Source organism: Cyprinus carpio, chromosome B18 (genome assembly GCF_018340385.1).
Source record: "Cyprinus carpio isolate SPL01 chromosome B18, ASM1834038v1, whole genome shotgun sequence".
Classification (NCBI taxonomy): Eukaryota; Metazoa; Chordata; class Actinopteri; order Cypriniformes; family Cyprinidae; genus Cyprinus; species Cyprinus carpio.
Genome location: NC_056614.1, coordinates 16,562,443 through 16,581,334, shown reverse-complemented (window position 1 = coordinate 16,581,334; position 18,892 = coordinate 16,562,443). Strand labels below are relative to the sequence as shown.

Here is an 18,892-nt window from a genome sequence, read left to right as displayed (position 1 = left end):
CAACTTACCAAAATCCGTATCCTGTCTCATGTAATCGCTCAATTTCTGTTTCAACCGTGGAAAGACGTCAATGTAACAGCTTATAAACAATGTGTAAAGTAATGTCACATTTACCTCAAAAAAAACATATTCAGTGACCATAAACTCATTAACGTTAGTCAGCAAGAAAAATAAACTCTAGAGAGGAGTATTTTGCTAAATATATGCACCATATAACATATTAATTATAATTGTTAGTTTTTTTTTTTTTTTTTTAATTTTTTTAACTGTTGTTGTTTTTATGACAGCCACCATTTAAATGTTTATATTAAAAAAAAAAAAAAACGAATTGGAGTAGAAATATAATTATGTAAATGTAACTTTATTATTATAAAAACTTCACTGAGTGTAATTTAAGCATTTGTATACAAATCAGTTGATTTTGACCCTCATAGAAATGTAGTACCAACTGACTCTCATGTATATTTTACAGTATTAGTTGAGAGATTTTTCTTTCCTCGAGAAAATTTGGCATGTACTGTACCTGATACAGTATATATCCAAAATAACATACTGAATTGAATCAAATTGAAATGGAAATTCAATCGAGTCACAAGCTTGTGAATCAGAATCGAATCAATTTGTGAAATTTGTGTCAAAACCCAGCCCTACAAATTATGTAAGTATAGTAACTATGGCAATAGACATTTAACAGTCAGTTTAGCACTTTTAAATATGAAAATTTATATTAATGAAATAACAATATTTATGTAAATACACTTGGATTTATTATATTCACAAAAGTTAAGTATGTTCATGGTAAAGTATGCAGCCTATGTTATGTCGTCATACCTCAAACATCTCTAATATGCACTACTGAAGTTTGCTATGTATATAATGATGTTTCAGTCAGTTCTGAATTAACATTGTGAAGTGCCTAGATAATAGTGAGCAGTGAACACTGTAGGGACCCTGTCAGTTGTAACGTAGCTTCCATTTGCACAGCAAATTGTGTTGTTGTAATGCCAGATTTCATGTTCTGCTCATTTGAGTTTGCTCAGTGAGATTGTTTTCTTCTTTGTTTTAGTACAGTAGGATGCCGCCCCGAGAGCTTGAGTATGTCGTACAGTCTCAGTGACACCTATTTGTAATTTGGCTCACTGTGCACAGTTACACTTTTAGCAAAACATGTCTGTGCTGGAGACATATGGAAGTGGGAGGATGAGTTGGGTAAATGTTTAGCATGGTCTTATGGGTCCTCTCATGCTACCATCACACTGTTCGGACATATGGCTGAATCAAATCCCAACAGACTTCAAAGGTCCACCTCAGACGGGCAGACAGACAGGCAATCTGAAGGCAGATAGATTAAATGATGCTTTGACAGACAGGCTTACAGTGCGACAGGCAGGTAGAGCTAGTTTTTTCCATGCTGATCGATGTTACTGAGCAAGAGAAACTGACAGGTCTGTGAAAGGCTCTTTTACTGTTCATCCATCATTACTCGCCGAGTGGTGTCTTTGGGACGGGCCAGAGGGAGTGTGCGACTTTCATACTAGTTTAGCTTTTGAGTTTATTACTGTTTTGGCAATGGAGAGGGGGGCTGGGCAGTGCAGGTTTATACAGTCTTCTGCATCAGCATCCCAACAATCTCCAGCATCATTACTCTAGGGTCACAATATATGTGATGTTTCTGATGCAGAATGGACATGATTTATTTTATTTTTTTTGGCAGAGTCGCAATGACAAAGTGAGCTTTGGGCAATGAAAATTAATAAATACTTTTCTTCTACAAGGTGATTTGAAATGAGTGTAGATCAGGGATATTTTCTCAGATTTTGCTAAATAAAAGATCAAATTGTCTTTACCGTCATCTAATACTCACCTAAAGTTATTCTTGTAATAACACTAATCATTCAATAACACTGTTAATAACACTGTACACTAAGAAAATAGTACAGAAACAATTTTCACTCTGAAATTGCTTGTAATTCTTTCAAAAAATTACAAAGAAATTACAAGTAACACATTGAATTAAACTGAAATAGTATTTTCTTGTAAAACATGCATGAATAATGTTTTTGTACAACTTTGTAAAATTAATTTTACATTATAAGTTAATCTTTAGCAAGCCTCAAAAAAAAAAGTTTAATGCTGTAGATAATAGGGTTGTGATATCTAAATTTACTTGTAACATTTAAATTACTGATTTTAGTTTTTAGTGTTTTATTTTCCATTTATGTAGAAAAAAATCCTATATAATTTTAATAGCAGCCTTTTATCAGTGCTAAAAAAACAATTATTATTGATTTTTTTTTTTTTTTTTTTTTTTTTTTTTTAGTAAGTAAATTTTGTTTCATTTAATTATAATTCATTTTAATATGATTACAGAAGTCAACCACATATCGCTGGTGTGGAACATAGGAGAAGACAGGCGAGAGAAGGAGACAAACAGAATGAAAGAGAAAAAAATGAGAGCGAGCGTATGTACGATTAAGACATCTCAGATCCCAAAGGTCTGCTCCTGTTCTTTTGGTTACCATGGCAACATGTACCCCAGTTCTCCCCAGAAATGTGGCGTGAGTTGTGAGAGATGGGAAGAGACGCGTTTGTAAGGAGGTGCTAAGATTTGCAGGGGCCATTGGTTGTGAAAAGTGGTAATTGCCTCTCTTTCATAAGAAGCAGCGAGGTCTGTGACAGTGTCCAGTCCCTGCAGACTCTTGGCTTCCTACACACATTAACTAAACTTCACCTCTTGGTCCATTTCCACCTCCCAAAACCCATCTCATCAGTCCCTTATCCTGGTCCCAAGGCAGAGCAACAATCGAGATTCCGGTTTGTTTTTCTCACCACCAAATGAAACTTTGCACTCTTTAGTCGTACTGAAAGACCCTTTATGTTATCTAGAAAGATGAAGCATTTCTGTCTTTCAAGCAGCATTATAGAGTGGCAGATTTTGCTGTATTCCTCTCCAGTCTACATTCTTACTGCAACTGGAGTGACTTATGTGCCAAAGACTGCATCTCTGGAGGATATAATGGTCACAGAAAAAAGATGAAGAGAAAGAACATTATATAGGGTCATTATTACATGAAGTACAATCCATTCCTTTACACTGCAGTCAGAGGCAACTACTGTAGAGGCATCATGTTTGCCTTGTCCAGTGTTCTGTACCAGTGGTCAATAGATGTCCATCAACTGACTAGTTTGTGTAGATTTTTTTTTTACTGTCTATATATGTGTGTGTGTGTGTGTTTGTGTGTGTGTGTGTGTGCATGTATGTGTGTGTGTGTGTGTGTGACCCTGGACCACAAAACCAGTCATAAGGGTATTTTTTTTATTGAGATTTATAAAAAAAAAGCTTTCTATTGATGTATTGTTTGTTAGGATAGGTCAATATTTGGCTGAGTTACAACTATTTGGATCTGGAATCTGAGGGTTCGAAAAATCAAAATATTGATAAAATTACCTTTAAAGTTGTCCGAATTAAGTTCTTAGCAATGCATATTACTAATCAAAAATTAAGTTTTGATATAATTATGGTAGGAAACTTGAAAAATATCTTATATGTGTGTGTGTGTGTGTGTGTGTGTGTGTGTGTGTGTGTGTGTGTGTGTGTGTGTGTGTATATGTGTATGTGTGTGTGTGTGTGTATATATGTGTATGTGTGTGTGTGTGTGTGTGTGTGTGTGTTACAAAAGATTTCAATTATGTTCTGTTAAACTTTATATTAATCAAAGAGTCCTGAAAAATATTAAGCACCACTACTGTTTTTAACATTGATAATAATAGAAAGGTTTCTTAAGCACCAAATCAGCATATTAGAATTATTTCAGTATATCTAATGGATCATATGAAACTGTAGACTGGAGAAATAGCTTTAAAGAATGTAGCTTTGCCATCACAGAAAGAAAATTACATTTTAAAATATATTAAAATATTTAACAGTTATATTTTAATTTATATAATTTAATATTATATAATATATAATATAATATAATATAATGTTTCACAATATTACTTTTAAACGCAGTCTTGGTGCGCATAAGAGACTTTCAAAAACATAAAAAATTCTTACTGTCAAATGAGACTTTGCACTTTTAAATCCCACTGAAAGGCCATTCACATTATCTGGAAGATAAACCATTTCTGTCCATCAAGCAGCATTACAGTAGCCCACCTGCAGTTTAGGGAAGTACAGCTATTTCCAGGTAATTGCACAGCTGGACTGTTCACTATCTTAAATACTGTAGCTCTGCAAGAAGATAAAAATCATTCTTTCCAACCACCATCATGCAATCATTGATCATCAACATTAAATGCTGGTTGTATAAGATTAATTTGTCAACTTAACCCAGTGCAGGGAGGTTTATTGACTCATTAAGATATATTACAGAGGTAATGTTACTGTTACGCATCAGCTGTCACTAGAGCACATGCTGAACGTGGAAATTGGGCAAGTAAATGTCTGTTTTCTAAGCAGGCACTCCTTCCTGAGGAAAAGAGAAGAAATGTGGGTCACTGCCTAATTAAGGGCTGGGTTCCCCGTGCTCCTCAGCCTTGCATAGACACGGGGAAAGACAAAAACACACACTTTATATGTAAGCTATGGTTCAGAGAAAGATCTGCTTTTGATTTGCTTTCCTTCCTACCTTCACTTTCTAACGGTGACAGAGAAAGGATGAGAACATTATGGAGCTAGAGAAAGAAAAACACAAATGCACAGATGTGGTAGGGTGTTTTTCTATAAAGAGCAGAATGGATAAAGGGCATGTATAAATACATGGTCATGTGTTGGAGGTGTAGAACTGCATTGACAAGCCGTAAGTGGTTCTCATTTCCAGTAAAAGCTTTTGGATTTAGAAACTACAATCCAATACAATCTTTGGAGCCACTGATTGGCTGCACTTACTTTCATATTGTATTTCGGCTCTACTTTGTCCAATAAGCGCAGGTCTAACTTCAAGGACGAATCCAGGGTGATGAATATTTCATTTCTTCCAGAATTGACTACAGCTGTGTCTCCTATTCGTAACATCCCCCTTTTCTCACCAACCTTTTCTTGACCATTCCCCATAGAGGACGCCAATACAGTATATTCTCCTAGTAGCCTCCTGTCTCTCATCATTGGTGATGCGTTAATAAAAGACAGTAAGATTTGTATTTTTATTTTAATTAATACTTTTATGTACAATATGTTAAATTGATCAAAATTGACAGTAATAAATATGTACTACAAAAGATTTCTATTTCCAATAAAAGTTTTCTTTTTTCAAACAATCCTGATAAAAATGTTTCACAGTTTCCACAAAAATATTAAGCAGCAGTAATAATAAGAAATATTTCTTGAGCAGCAAATCAGCATATTATGGTTTATGAAGGGTCACGTGACACTAAAGCTGCTGAAAATTCAGCTTTGGCGTAACAGTATAATGAATTACATTTTAAAATATTGAAAGAAAGTAATTTTAAATTGTAAATTTCATAACATTCCCGTTTTACTGTATTTTTGATCAAAGTCAAAGCAGCATTGGTGTGCATAAAAGACTTCTTTCAAAAATGCTTAAAAAATCTAACCGACCCCATATGTGTGTATTGGAAATTGAATAACTAAATGATCCTACAATAAATTCAGAGTAATAAAAATGACTGATGTGTCAATTCTGCATTAAGAACGACACACTAGTTTTTTTTTTAAAGATCTTGAATAAGCAAAGAGTGACAAAGGGATAAACAGAAGAGACTGTGCAGAAAATCTATAGATGGAGATGGTATAGTAGCATATACCATCTATACTGTATGTTAATTACTAACCGTGGGCTCACGTTCCCTCATTAAGAATAATCCGGATTCATCAAAATTAGAATGAGTGTTTAGAATAAATGAATGTGTGTACGCACCTAAACCCATCAATTTTCTGTCCATATTGGTAAGAATGTTTTGTTCACATGTAGTTATTAGGGAACGTGACCCATGCAAGTGTATGGAACCCACATATAGGTGTATTTTAATTTTAGACAGATTATACTGATTGTATCTGCCTGTTAAGGTGTAATTGCAGAAATACCCATGATGCTGATACACAGTACTGTCCGGGGGTGTAAAAAATGAATGAGACATGCAGCTGAAATCTCTGTTTCCCCCTGCAGATGATGGAAAGCTCTCTCTTGATGAGTTCCAGGCCTTCTTCTCTGATGGGACTCTGAATGAAGAGGAGCTGGAAAAACTGTTTCACACCATTGACTCTGATAACACCAGGTGATTCTATAGACACACAGCGCTCAATACACATCCAGTGAATCACAATACAGGACAAAAGAGGGGCAATAAAAATAGTAAACAATATGACATTGGTTAAATTGTCAGGGAATGAAAAAAAATGAATTGGAACTTTGTTAATTCATTTAATTTTGTGTTTGTATACCATGGTCCAGTTGTTAAAAGTTCCAGTAAAAACATTAAAGCTATATTTAGAAGTATCTCAATAGTTCATGTCATGAAGTATTATCCATTTCTCTACATGAGAATCTAGTAGTCAGTGGCGAAGCATGGATGAGGTGATTACGCCTAGAGCACAAGCTTCACCTCATGTAAGCTGCTTTGCAAAGCACTGTAACTGTTTCATCAGATTTGGCCCTGTGGAGTTTCTGAGAATAAATTCTAACTTCTCACACTCTTTCTATTTTATTCAATTAGTCTGCTTTCTGTCCTTTTTGAATGGCTAAGGCAAATTTCATAGCTAGCTTTAGTAATTAAAGTCACCATGAAACGGAAGTAGCGATTGTCTTTTTTTTTTCTAATGTGACGTCTATCCGAGTGAAATGGCGTCTGAAATGAGAGGGCGGGACTTGATTTCATCCTTTGAGAATTGATTGGATCATTGGAATTTGGGGCGTTGCTAACGAAATGAAGGCAGATCTGAATGCCAGTTTGCAATTAGTTGTGGGGGGATTTCTCTCCACTGGATTCACTGCTGACACCCTAGCATGAAGGATTTTTTTATTTATTGAGGATGATGACGACGAGGACTATCAATGGCACAAAACATGCCAAACAGTGTGTGCGCGAGAGAGACTGCCTGAATGACTGAGCACGAAATATATATATATATATTTCATTACTTGCTTTCTCTCTCAATCTCTCTTAAAGTTTTGTGTTTGGAAAGCTTCATCATGACTACATCTGTCTCATCTATAGCGATCTACTGGCAGATCTCTCTCTTTCTGTTCTCTGTGTCTCACGCACCCTATTTCTCAATGTTTGTGTGTATAGGTGTGTGTGAGCTAGTCTCTGGAGGCAGAGCAGCTCCAGTGTGTGTGTGTGTTGTCTTTAATCACATTTCAGAATGAATAATGTAAAAAAGGAGGAGAAGTCTGCAGCTGCTAGGATGCGGTCGCTGCTCTGCAGGTCCAACATAGCATTCTCTCTAAATAATGAACCACCAGAGTCCATAAGGACTGGTGCAGAGAAAATGATGGAGACAAGAGGGCTAGATGATGAGAGGGGGGAGGGCTGGAAAAGACACTGGGGTGGGGGTGCGGAGAAAGACTGAGATGGTGAAGATCGAATGGAAGAAGAAAAATGAGAGCTTTATGCATGTCACCTTTTTGTGCTTGTTTCTCATTTACACTTATGTTGTGGATGTTAAATGAAACATGAGCCTCTCATCTTTTGTCTTCCATTCATCTGAATATCATGGTGACATTCACACACACTTTTACAGCATTCTTAACAGGTGCGACTATGATGGAAATCTGATTTTTGTTGTTCTTACCATTTGAGACCATGACGAGCTGAGGTGGACATACTCTTTACTTGACAGCCCAGGAATCAAGATCTCAGTAGCAGTGAAAGAAGAGAGGATTGTTAGCCGTGTTCACTCTCATTGCCCACACTACACCTATAAATGTCATACTTTATATCTTTTTTTGTGCTTCCTTTTGCAGATGGCACTTCAATTTGACCAAGTTAAGGAAAGTATAAAGAAGTGAGAGATGAAAAGTCCAAGAGCAAAAATAAGATAGAGAGAGGATAGGAGCCCAGAAAGGGTAACAGCCAGGCAGTAGAAAAAAGGCAGTAGGTTTTCTGTAGCTTGTTTCTCTTTCTTTTTACTCTTCTTTGTTTTTGTCTAGTAGTGCCCAGTATAAGTACTCTTTGTAACATTACAATAGTCATTTTTGTTGGAATCTATGGCATATTTTTAGATAATCCAGTCTATTAAATACTTTTAAATGTTAAATACTTTGTCTTATTTGAACATTTCTCTTTTTTGTTTTTGTTTAGAACTTAATAAATGCAATCTAAAAGATAAGATTATTCATATCCAACTAAGTCTGGCTTCAGTACAAATGACAAAACGCCATATTTTGTAACACCTCAGTTAACCCTCTCGGGTCTGAGGGTGTTTTGGGGGCCTGGAGAGGTTTTGACATGCCCTGACATTTATGCTTTTTTTCAGTTGCTTATGGACATTTAAATGGCTAAAGTCTGATAACACTGTAATCAGCACAAACTGGGTTACAAGAATATGTGAGCAGCATGTATGTACATGATTGTGTTTTTAAGGAAAGCAGAGACCAAGAAGCTTAAAAACACATGCAGTGGATACAGCGGCAGCTTCTTGTAGAATGAAGGAAGCGCTCGCAGGGAAGCTCTGTAAATGTATATGTCCAGTGCTCGCACTGGACACACACAATTAAGCTTCTGCTGGTCAGGATCCCGAAAGGGGGGAGGACAGAAGACCTGAAGTACGACATTCACAGAAAACAATATATTCATTAAAATAGTGAAAAAGTCACTTTTTAACTTTTTAATACACATTTCAGAGGGATTTTTACAAAGACTGAGATGACTGAAAGCACACCCTGTTTTTTCTTTATTTTACAAAAGCACAAAGATTCAAGTGATGTATTACTTTTATGTGTCCAATCAAAAGTGACAGAGCAGTTTAAAGGGTTAGTTCACCCAAAAATGTTCACACCTGAGGCATCCTAGGTGTATATGACTTTCTTCTTTCAGACGTATTCAGTCGGAGTTATATTAAAAATTGTATTTGATCTTTCAAGGTCTATCACTGCAGTCAGCAGGTTCTGCATTGCTTCAGTCCAAAAGATGTGAAATAAAAAGCGCCCTTCCATAAAAAAAATTGTCTCACACGGCTCCGAGAGGTGAACAAAGGCCTCCTGTAGCGACTCGGTGCATTTTTTGTAAGAAAAATATGCGCCAACAGTTGTACACAGAATCAGTTTTGGTAGCATGACGTATGGGGTCAGCATTGTGCATGCACCGGTGAGTCTTGTGAAAACCAATGTTTGTTTACAGGATCAAAGGAAGCAAAGTTTCCTTACTTTAGCAAAGGAAAACCAGTCTCCTCTTGGCTTATATTGAAATCATCCGACGTTCTTCTTTACAAATCCCCATTTTGTACTTCTAATTAGTGACCGCTGTTTTGTTTTGATCTCTCCGCTGCATTTCCACGTGCACCACTTCTGAGCGGTGCATGCGCAAAGCTGACCTCATGCGTCATTACCTCGGAACTGCTTCCGTTTACAACAGTGAGCGCAAACTAGATTAAAGTGTTATTACGTTTTGAATATGGATATTTTTCTTACAAAAACGCATCGATTCCCTACAGGAGGCCTTTTTTCACCGCCCAGAGCCGTGTGAGACACTTTTTTTTTAATGGAAAGGCACTTTTTATTTAATATCTTTTGGACTGAAGCAATGCAACACCCGCTGACTGCAATGATAGAGCTTGAAAGATCAAAGACCATTTTTAATTTAATTCCGACTGGATTCATCTGAAAGAAGAAAGTCATATACACCTAGGATGCCTCAAAGGTGAGTAAAGCAGCCTAATTTTAATTTTTGGGTGAACTAACCCCTTTAAGTTCTTTTATCTGTCATCTGGAAAATATGCAAGTGCTCCTGCCGCCTTCTTTGCCCCTAAAAACAAAATACTTAAAACCTCTTAAAAACCTCTCTAAAAACAATATATACTGTACATCTCTCCATTCATTATTTTCAGATCGGTGTCAAATTGGCTGGTTAAATCATTTTGATGGAGCATGTAACTTTGAGGTCTGCTAAGGTTCTGGTTTCAAAAATCTATATTTGTTAAGTTTTGTGTTGTGTTTTCTTTAGGATCCCTATAAATAGATACAGTTTTAAAATAGATATAGATATAGTTTAGTGAGATTCTACCTTCCCACTGTTGTAAGACACAGATGTAATGTTTGATTTGTGCTGGGTTTCCCCTTGTTTCTTATCTCTTTCTTCTTCTGCTTCTTCTATTCTGTTTTACTGTACGCTTCCCTTTTCCTGGGATGTGTTAGTAATGTTGACACCAAGGAACTATGCGGTGAGTATCAGTATTTTGGTGTGTTAGAGTGGCAAAGAATAGAGTTTTCTTCACAAACAAATATTTTTATTTGAATAGATTTGGTATTTACTGGTAGACAATATGTGAACCTAATGTGTATGCTTTCAGTTTTAATGTCAATGTCAATGCATAGTAAAAAAAAAAAAGTATATTTTTGAGTATTTTTGGTCATTTTTGTTGTCAATTTAATTTTTCCATGTTTTCAGTCTTCCGTATGGTTTGTGAGTTTGCAGAAAATGTATAAATCTGTTCTGCCTCATTTCTCTGTTCATCAGACTACTTTGCCAACCACATGGGGGAATATGAAGGTGTTCTGGCCTCCCTAGAGACACTCAACCTGGCCATTCTCAAAGCCATGGACTTCACCAAAAAGGTTAGTGTGCCAAAAACTGATTAAAGTGTCTGCTTCAGTGTCCTTCTGCATTTGTCAATACAAGGTCCAATAACATGCATTCAGATTTTTAAAGACATGCATATTTTTATTAAAACATTGTTGGTTTTGCTTGGCATCTGCTCCTAAATCATAGCTTGAATGATATGTATCTAAAACAGAAAGCCATCTCCTATAAGCATAGTACAGTAAATCTTTCCTCAGATGAGGAACAGATATTGAGAGAAGAGTGTGAGCAAGTTATTGCAGTCTCTCCTACTCGTCTAAATATAACCTTTCATTTCAAAGCTTGGCTTGCATATTCTGTTTGTGGTTTTCTTCTCATTAGCAAGCTGGTGCTCAGTTAGACAGCACTGGAGATTACTGAGCTGTGGCCATCCCAAATATGTGCCTCTCTTTCTTTCCGTTTCTAACTGAGTATGTAATCTGATTTATAGAAGACGTAAAAACCCAATCGCTCTCTTTCCTTCAGCTCTTCTTATATCAGTCTTTGAGTGTATTCCTCCCTTCTCCTTGTATTTCACACTCCCCACCAGCACACTTTAGAATTTAATTGATGCTATGAAGGTCCTTGTTAATACTGTAGGTTAGAGTTCTTAAATACCTGGCTGAGTGATAATATCTGGCCCGATACAAAATGAGTTTACCCTTTAAAAATGTATAGGCCATTTAGGGTACAGTTATTAGTGTTTGTTTTATCTTTGCACACATAAGCTTTACAGCGAAGGTTTCTGGTTTGGTCTGATTGCAAACAAACGTACGTTGATTTCAGAAAGCAAATTATTACACCCTGTGATTCTTCACCACCCCTACATTTGCATTTCTGGTGCTTTCTTACCAAAGCCACCTTACAATTGTAAGTGTGTGTGCATAATTTTGTCTTTGAATTCTCCTAATTTTTTCCTGCCACACCTGAGATTCTGTTATACAGAATTACTCTCTTGCAAACACAGCAATGTTCTGCTTGTGTTTTTGCATCTTCAGACATTATATTCCTACCTGAGCATAATTTACTATTCAAATGAATTGTTAGACTGCGTAGATGTATGTTGTACAGAAGGGGTTTTCATACTGGGGTTTAGAGACCCTCAGGGGGCAGCAAAGGGCTGCTTAGAGGTCCATATCTACTGTATGAATGTATTTTTACCATTAAGTTAATGTGTTTGTGATAAGGGTGTGCGATAAATTTTAGATCGTGGACAATCTGCTTTTGAAGAAGTATCAAAGTATCGTGCTATAGTGCACATTCTATCAGTTGTTGTTCTGGTGCCTCTGTCTCTATATACTGTACAATGTGACATACATTCACATCAAATGTTTAAGTGCCCATATTATGGGTTATGAAAGGTTCATATTTTGGTTTTGGGTGTCCCCAACAACAGGTTGACACGCATGCAAGGTCAAAAAACACTTTCAATGTCTTATAATATGCATCTATTTTTACCTTTCTTGCTCAACGACTCCTAAACGATTCGCTCAACGATTTATTTTTCCAAACCCCTCCTTTGCATGACGCTAAAATTTCATTTCATCATGCCTGTAATGCCTGATAAAGCAGCATTTGTGAGCGCAGTGTTGCTTTTGTGTACAGTTGTTACCGGGGAAACAGCAATTTTTACCGCTCCAAAAGCGGCACCTAGTGACAAAGCATGAATTTATGCTAAGCGATATGCTAATGTTTCATGATGTCAACATGAAACAGCTTGGGATTCATTTTAAAAACGATTTGTTTAAATGATTCAGAGTCAACTCTTACAGTTTCATTTTTTTTTGCACTTTCAGATTTAAAACTTTGCAGGATGTTTTCATTCACTTAGAGCTGTGTTACACACTGCAAGAAAGGTCATTTTCAAAAATCCATAAAGAGCCCACTTCCTGCGTCTTTGAGTCCTCGCCTCATCCCTTCACCTAACCCTGACAAGATGAGCCTGTCTAAAAATACAATATTAGGTTAACTAAATATTTACTGAAAGTAGATTTTAAGGACAAGGAGAGAAAAATTAATAAGCACAAATTATGAATTATAGTCCTCTTTTATATGAACTTTTTAGAAACTTCCGGTGCTTTCTTTTCTTTTCTAAAGGTTTTATGTAGGAAGAAAGAACGACAGTTCCTTGAACATAGCCACAACACACTACTAACCACTAATGCTTCTCAATTAGGCCTTTCTGCGCATGCCTTGGGCAGAAATAATTTAAATAAGGGACATTGTGATGTCTTTTTTGATACTTAAACCCTCCACCAACATATATAATGTCTAAAACCTAAATTTCAAAGTTATACTTATATTCACTTTTTTGGGGGGGGGCTATTCTTGGAGTCTTGTCTTAAAGCATCTTTGCGTCTGTCTTGTGCATCAGAATTTTAGCCAGCCAATTATCCGTGGGCATGACATCTAAGTCTGAGACTACCAGAGATCTACTGTAACAAAATTAACTCCAAGAGTGTTGTAGAGAAAGAAATAAAAGCAGTTCTCACACACACACACACACACACATATTAACAAGCCAGACACGGGTGATATCAGTGAACTAATCCACCTTTTTCCTACACCCCATGATTCTTTATGTAAATTATGGGAATAACTGTAAACGGTGAAACATTAACTCTATGAACTAAGTATTATCAAAAACTGGGTTGATAAAGTGACATTATTCCAGTGTAGTAACTGATTACACGTAATCTGGATTATGTAATTATGGGAAAAATCAGGTGGATACCTAAAACCTGTCAACAGCAAGTCTTGTCTGGTACCCAAAACCATGTATTTTGTCTGCTACTAAAACCAGCATAACAGCCTTCATGACTGAGAAGACCAAGAGCAGAAAGCCGAAAACAAAGTGATAGTATGAGCAGGGTTGGTTTATAATCTTAGCTGTGATTGTTTCAGCGCTCAGACTTCATCTGACCAGTACAAATCCAACAAGTTATTATACCACAGCAAAAGCAATGGAAAATTCACAACATTGTCATATGACTTTAAAAACCTTGAAATGGAGATGTTCTCTTATCTTTTACACACAAAGACAAATATCTGTTGAAACCACACAACCATATGACTAAACAATAACAGCAAGCATGGCAAATTACGTTTTAAAGCATTCAAAAAAAAAAAAAAAATCTGGAAAGAGATGAGAGCATAATTTAAAAGCAGTAGGCTCGCCAGGAAAAAAGGTGGATAAGGAAAGATCAACACAAATAAGACCAACAAAACCACTTTAAGCTAATAGTGGTTCATCATAATCATTATTAATTAAGATGATAATATTTGCTAATGGCAACATTTAAAGACATTTTAAATGTTTCAATATTTATGTTTAACCATTTTACATTTTTACATTTAAATATTTTGAAAACCTGTTTTACGAAAAAAAAATAATAATAAAAAAAATATAAATAAAATTATTTTTTCATCACCTAAAGATTTTTTGTAGAGTTTTTACTGAATGATCTTAAGGTATGTTTAGCTCAAAGGGAACTAGATACTATATTTATATTTTGACAGAATCGCTGTTTTACAGCTGATCAAACAAAAAAAACTGAAAATTTTTAAACATTGAGGAGGACAAATCCCACCCAAAAACATAGAAATGGCCAAATTGTCTTCCCCCAGTATTCCATTATTCTTGCACTGCTCTGTTGCACTCCATTATGTTGCACTCTGTTTGTTGTTAGGATGGCAAAAAGGTTTAAAATTTAAATTTTTGGTCTGGTCTGGCTCAGCAATCTAGCGACATTTGTCAGTGTTAAAATGATTAAGATGGCCAATCAAGTCATAGCAGGTGGGGTGTACTGTTCACAGAAGCAGAGCCCGAATTCCAGTGCAAAGCATCAGGTTTAACATTGAAAGAGAGTGAGGTAAAAAGACTGAAGTAAAAACTTTTAACTTTTGACATTTGTTTTAAAATATGTTAAACAGCTGACAGTAATATCCAGTGATGAAAATCACTCAACATTTTTCCTCAAATTTTGCCGTTTTGAATTGAAAATATGGTACCATTCACATGATTCATGTATTTTCAAACTGTATGTGATGAGACATGAAACATTTTGTGTTTTCAACAAATTGGGCATGCAAAAAAAGAGTGCTAAAAAAAAGAGACTCGATATACAATTGGACATAGAATTTACTGAGCCCCGCACATGACATGCAAGAAAAAAAAGTAGGCTAAATCGTGCACAGGATTTACTCATTCTTTCCCACGGTTTCAGTAAATCGTTTCAGTAAGCTACTTATGGTTCTAGTTTAAATTATATTATATATTTGGGACAAAATAAACTGCAAACTAAAAAGGAATATGCATACCATCGAACAATCATTAAACATAAAAATGACAATCGGCATATGAAAAATTAAATTCATATTTTGGTGAGAATGATTGGGCTGCTCAGTTATTAACTAGAAATCACCATGCCCTTTGCATCATTTCAGCCAAATCTAAACAATCAATTTCAATGCAATTCAGCTGTTCAAAATGCTATATTTTTATATCCACAGTGGAAATGATGGTGATTACAGTAATAGAACATAAATGCACATGCAGAGGTGTACACAAAATGATTGTGAACTACATACACTAATAAATACATAAATATATACATACAGTACATATTAAATACACAAATATTCCATATATATATATATATATATATATATATATATATATATATACATATATATATATATATATATATATACACACAAAGATATATGGGTAACTGAAGAACATAAGAAATTCCAGTTTGAAAGTGACCAAGAATTCACCACAAATCATAACATGTTCTTGCTCAACATATGATGCAAGAAATATCCAATACTTTTGTCCACCATGAAGTGTTATACAGTCAAAAAATTGACACAAAACGCTCTTTTGATCTTTGACCAGCCTTACCAGAAAAAAAGTTCCAATATTTATTACACTAAAGAGCAAAACACAGAAAGTTACATTTGAAATGCAAAATCTGGTTTATTGTAAATGATTTTGCCCAAAGAAATACATTTTTTTTTCTCTAGCTAGGTCCTCCAAAGGCTTTGCATTACATTGACACAATGAAGCAAAGCATTGACTCTTCTGTGACTCTTCTTTGAAGGAACTTTTTTTACATTGAACTTTTAGTTTAATAGATGAAAAACTTGTGCCTCTGTTGTTTAGTTTAAGTTTAATGCTCAGGGGATCTGCAGAGTTTCTCTCTATTCATACAAACAGCTTCCTCAGTAAAATAAATCTTGCAGTATTTCACCTTTATAAACATAGCAGTGCTAAATAATTTTTGGAGCAGGTTTATAGCTTGTAACAGGTTATAGCATAGATTGTTGATGATTCCTGACAAACTGAATGGAATGGGTTTGTATGATCAGATAGGACAGAACTGACAATACGCAATGGGAAAATATAACAGCTAGAAAATGTAGAAAAAATATAAAACATATAAAACATTGTTATTTATCATTAAATACAAAAACATAAAATAAAATCATATATTATCCTTAGTGGAAAACTTCACAAGAGCAGTCAGAAAAAAGGAATGACAATTTTTTTTTTTTTTTTTTTTTACTGTTTTTGCTTAGTAAAATTACTTCTTTGTCTTCTCTTCCGGGTCTGTTGTGAACGCGACTGCTGTGACTGTTGACGTACGACGCTGCTGACGTGTTCTCTGGTGCGCCCAATAACAAAGAAAACACATCAGCAGCGTCATACATCAGCGGCGTCACTGCAGTGCTGTGAACGTGCTCACAACAGACCCGGAAGAGAAGAAAATGCTGAATAAAGTCCTAATTTTTGTTATTTTTGGACCAAAATGTATTTTCGATGCTTCAGCAAATTCTAACGAACCCTCTGATGTCACATGGACTACTTTGATGATGTTTTTATTACCTTTCTGGACGTGGACAGTATACCGTACATACATTTTCAAAAGGAGGGACAGAAAGCTCTCAGACTAAATCTAAAATATCTTAAACTGTGTTCCGAAGATGAACGGAGGTCTTACGGGTTTGGAACGACATGAGGATGAGTCATTAATGACATAATTTTCATTTTTGGCTGAACTAACCCTTTAATGTTTTTCTCACGCAGTTAAAGTTTATCTTTATACATAAATACATATTTGAGAGGTTTGAAAACCCCTGTTGTATGGAATGTAAAATGAGACAGACATGATGTTTAATATGCAAGACTGTTTTCTTTTTGTTCAATAAACACACATTTGTATTTTACAAACTAATAAACATAATTAATTAGGTGAGAGTGCAAAGAAACAAGCAAAACAACAACAAAGCAGCTCTTCATAAGGCCATTAGATGTTGCACTGGGTGTGTAGATATGTGTTTGTGTGTGTATCTGAGTGGATGAGATGGAAAGAGAGACAGACACTGTCATTTACGCAGCAGTGTAATGTGATATATACCAGATGCTCTGCAAAGTGTTGGTGTAACAGCAACTGTCATCTAATACACAGGGTAGCAGCAAAACCACAGACTGCTTCTCCAGCAATGAAGATGGCATTGTTGTAGAATATATTATGGCTGAGAAAAATCTAGACATGAACCTTTGACATTAGACTGAGTAACATAAGCTACAGCTTTTGTTTATTCACTGTCTTCTCCATTACTGCCAAGTCTCTGGAGATTCAAACCCCTCCACTAGCTGAGTAGCAGAGCCATGAGATTGATGTCTGTTTTGAGGGCGGATAATCAAATAGAACAAAATCAAAGCGATGTTTGCCACAGGCATTGATATTGATAAGTGTTAGTGTCCCCTTACGCCTCTTCATTACTCAAAATGTAGTCCTCTGTTCTCTGGAGAAGGTTAAAGGCTGCTGCTAATTATTAATGTAAATGTGTTATTTTCATACAGCCTATGAAATATTCATGTTCTTGCACACCAGGCATCAATTTGCACTTATGTGCATTTTAGTGGTGTATGATGTGTATGGAGAGACACACTTCTATTGAAACAATAGTGGAAATGAAATGAACTAATTTCCCAGATACCTAAAGCAGATTTAGATTTTTAAAGTGCTGTGTATAGACTAGATCATTCTTTTAGGGGGAAGTCATGGCCTAGTGGTTAGAGAGTTTAACTCCTAACCCTAAGGTTGTGGGTTCGAGTCTCGGGCCGGCAATACTACGACTGAGGTGCCCTTGAGCAAGGCACTGAACCCCCAACTGCTCCCTGGGCGCCACAGCATAAATGGCTACCCACTGCTCCGGGTGTGTGTTCACTGCTGTGTGTGTGCACTTTGGATGGGTTGAATGCAGAGCATGAATTCTGAGTATGGGTCACTTTCACTTTCTTTTTTCTTTTTTTTATGGTCTCTAATAGGATCTGATGCTTTAACTATGCCATGGTGAATTTATCTGAGGTGTAGCCATTGGGCTTGTATCTTTTATAGATTATAGATAGCAATATCCACTCCCCACTCAAAGCAGTCTGTAATTGCTGTGCTCTATTTTGCATTTCCCGCTCTGAGTTTGCTCATTCATGTTGCCTTTATATCAGCACCGAAATGTTTATGTAAATATTAGTCTCTGCCCCTGTCAGGCGCGGGTGAAATAATTATAATGCTATATTTCTTCATTGAATAACTTACAAAGTAATTTTAAAACCTTGTGTGAGATGTAACTTCACAAACAGCGGGAGTGAATCACCGCGCAGTCTCTCTTTCTCTCTCAAAATATGCAAATGGCTTCAAATCACCGCACATCGTGTCTGTCTATAAGCGAGCTGCACAGATGACACAGGAATTGTCACTTGCACAATCAAGGCAGTGTCGAATCGTCACTAAAGTTTAGAAATAGCATTACTTTTTAATTCTTGCCCGTGTTTAACCATTCAGCGCTCGCGCGCTCTCCTGGAGACCGTGCGCTCATGCACACTCGCAGCGCGCATGACAGGTTCACATTACTCCGTTTGCAGTGTGTATTTTTCCCCCGCACTCATGTTAACGGATTGTTAACGGAAAGCTTTCACACTGCACACACAGGGCGTCTGCAGTAGTGTAGAGATCGTTGCCGCACCGAGTCTATTGCTGCTGAATTAAAATAACAGCGCATTGTTTTCAGTAAATATAAACATGGATTGACACGAAAATGTAGTAATTACACCATACATGCATATTATTAAAGTCTACTGTGTTTC

The 18,892-nt window shown here is 36.1% G+C and overlaps 1 protein-coding gene across 2 annotated transcripts in view; it reads left to right on the top strand.

Moving 5' to 3' along the window:
• Positions 1-18,892, top strand: part of LOC109109318 (N-terminal EF-hand calcium-binding protein 2) — a 92,412-nt gene that overhangs the window by 27,702 nt on the left and 45,818 nt on the right. For both annotated transcript variants that reach the window (XM_042744054.1, XM_042744053.1), the window contains exons 3-5: positions 6,129-6,237; positions 10,314-10,339; positions 10,636-10,733. In XM_042744054.1, coding sequence (XP_042599988.1) covers positions 6,129-6,237; positions 10,314-10,339; positions 10,636-10,733 — 233 coding nt within the window. The remainder of the gene's footprint in view (positions 1-6,128; positions 6,238-10,313; positions 10,340-10,635; positions 10,734-18,892) is intronic.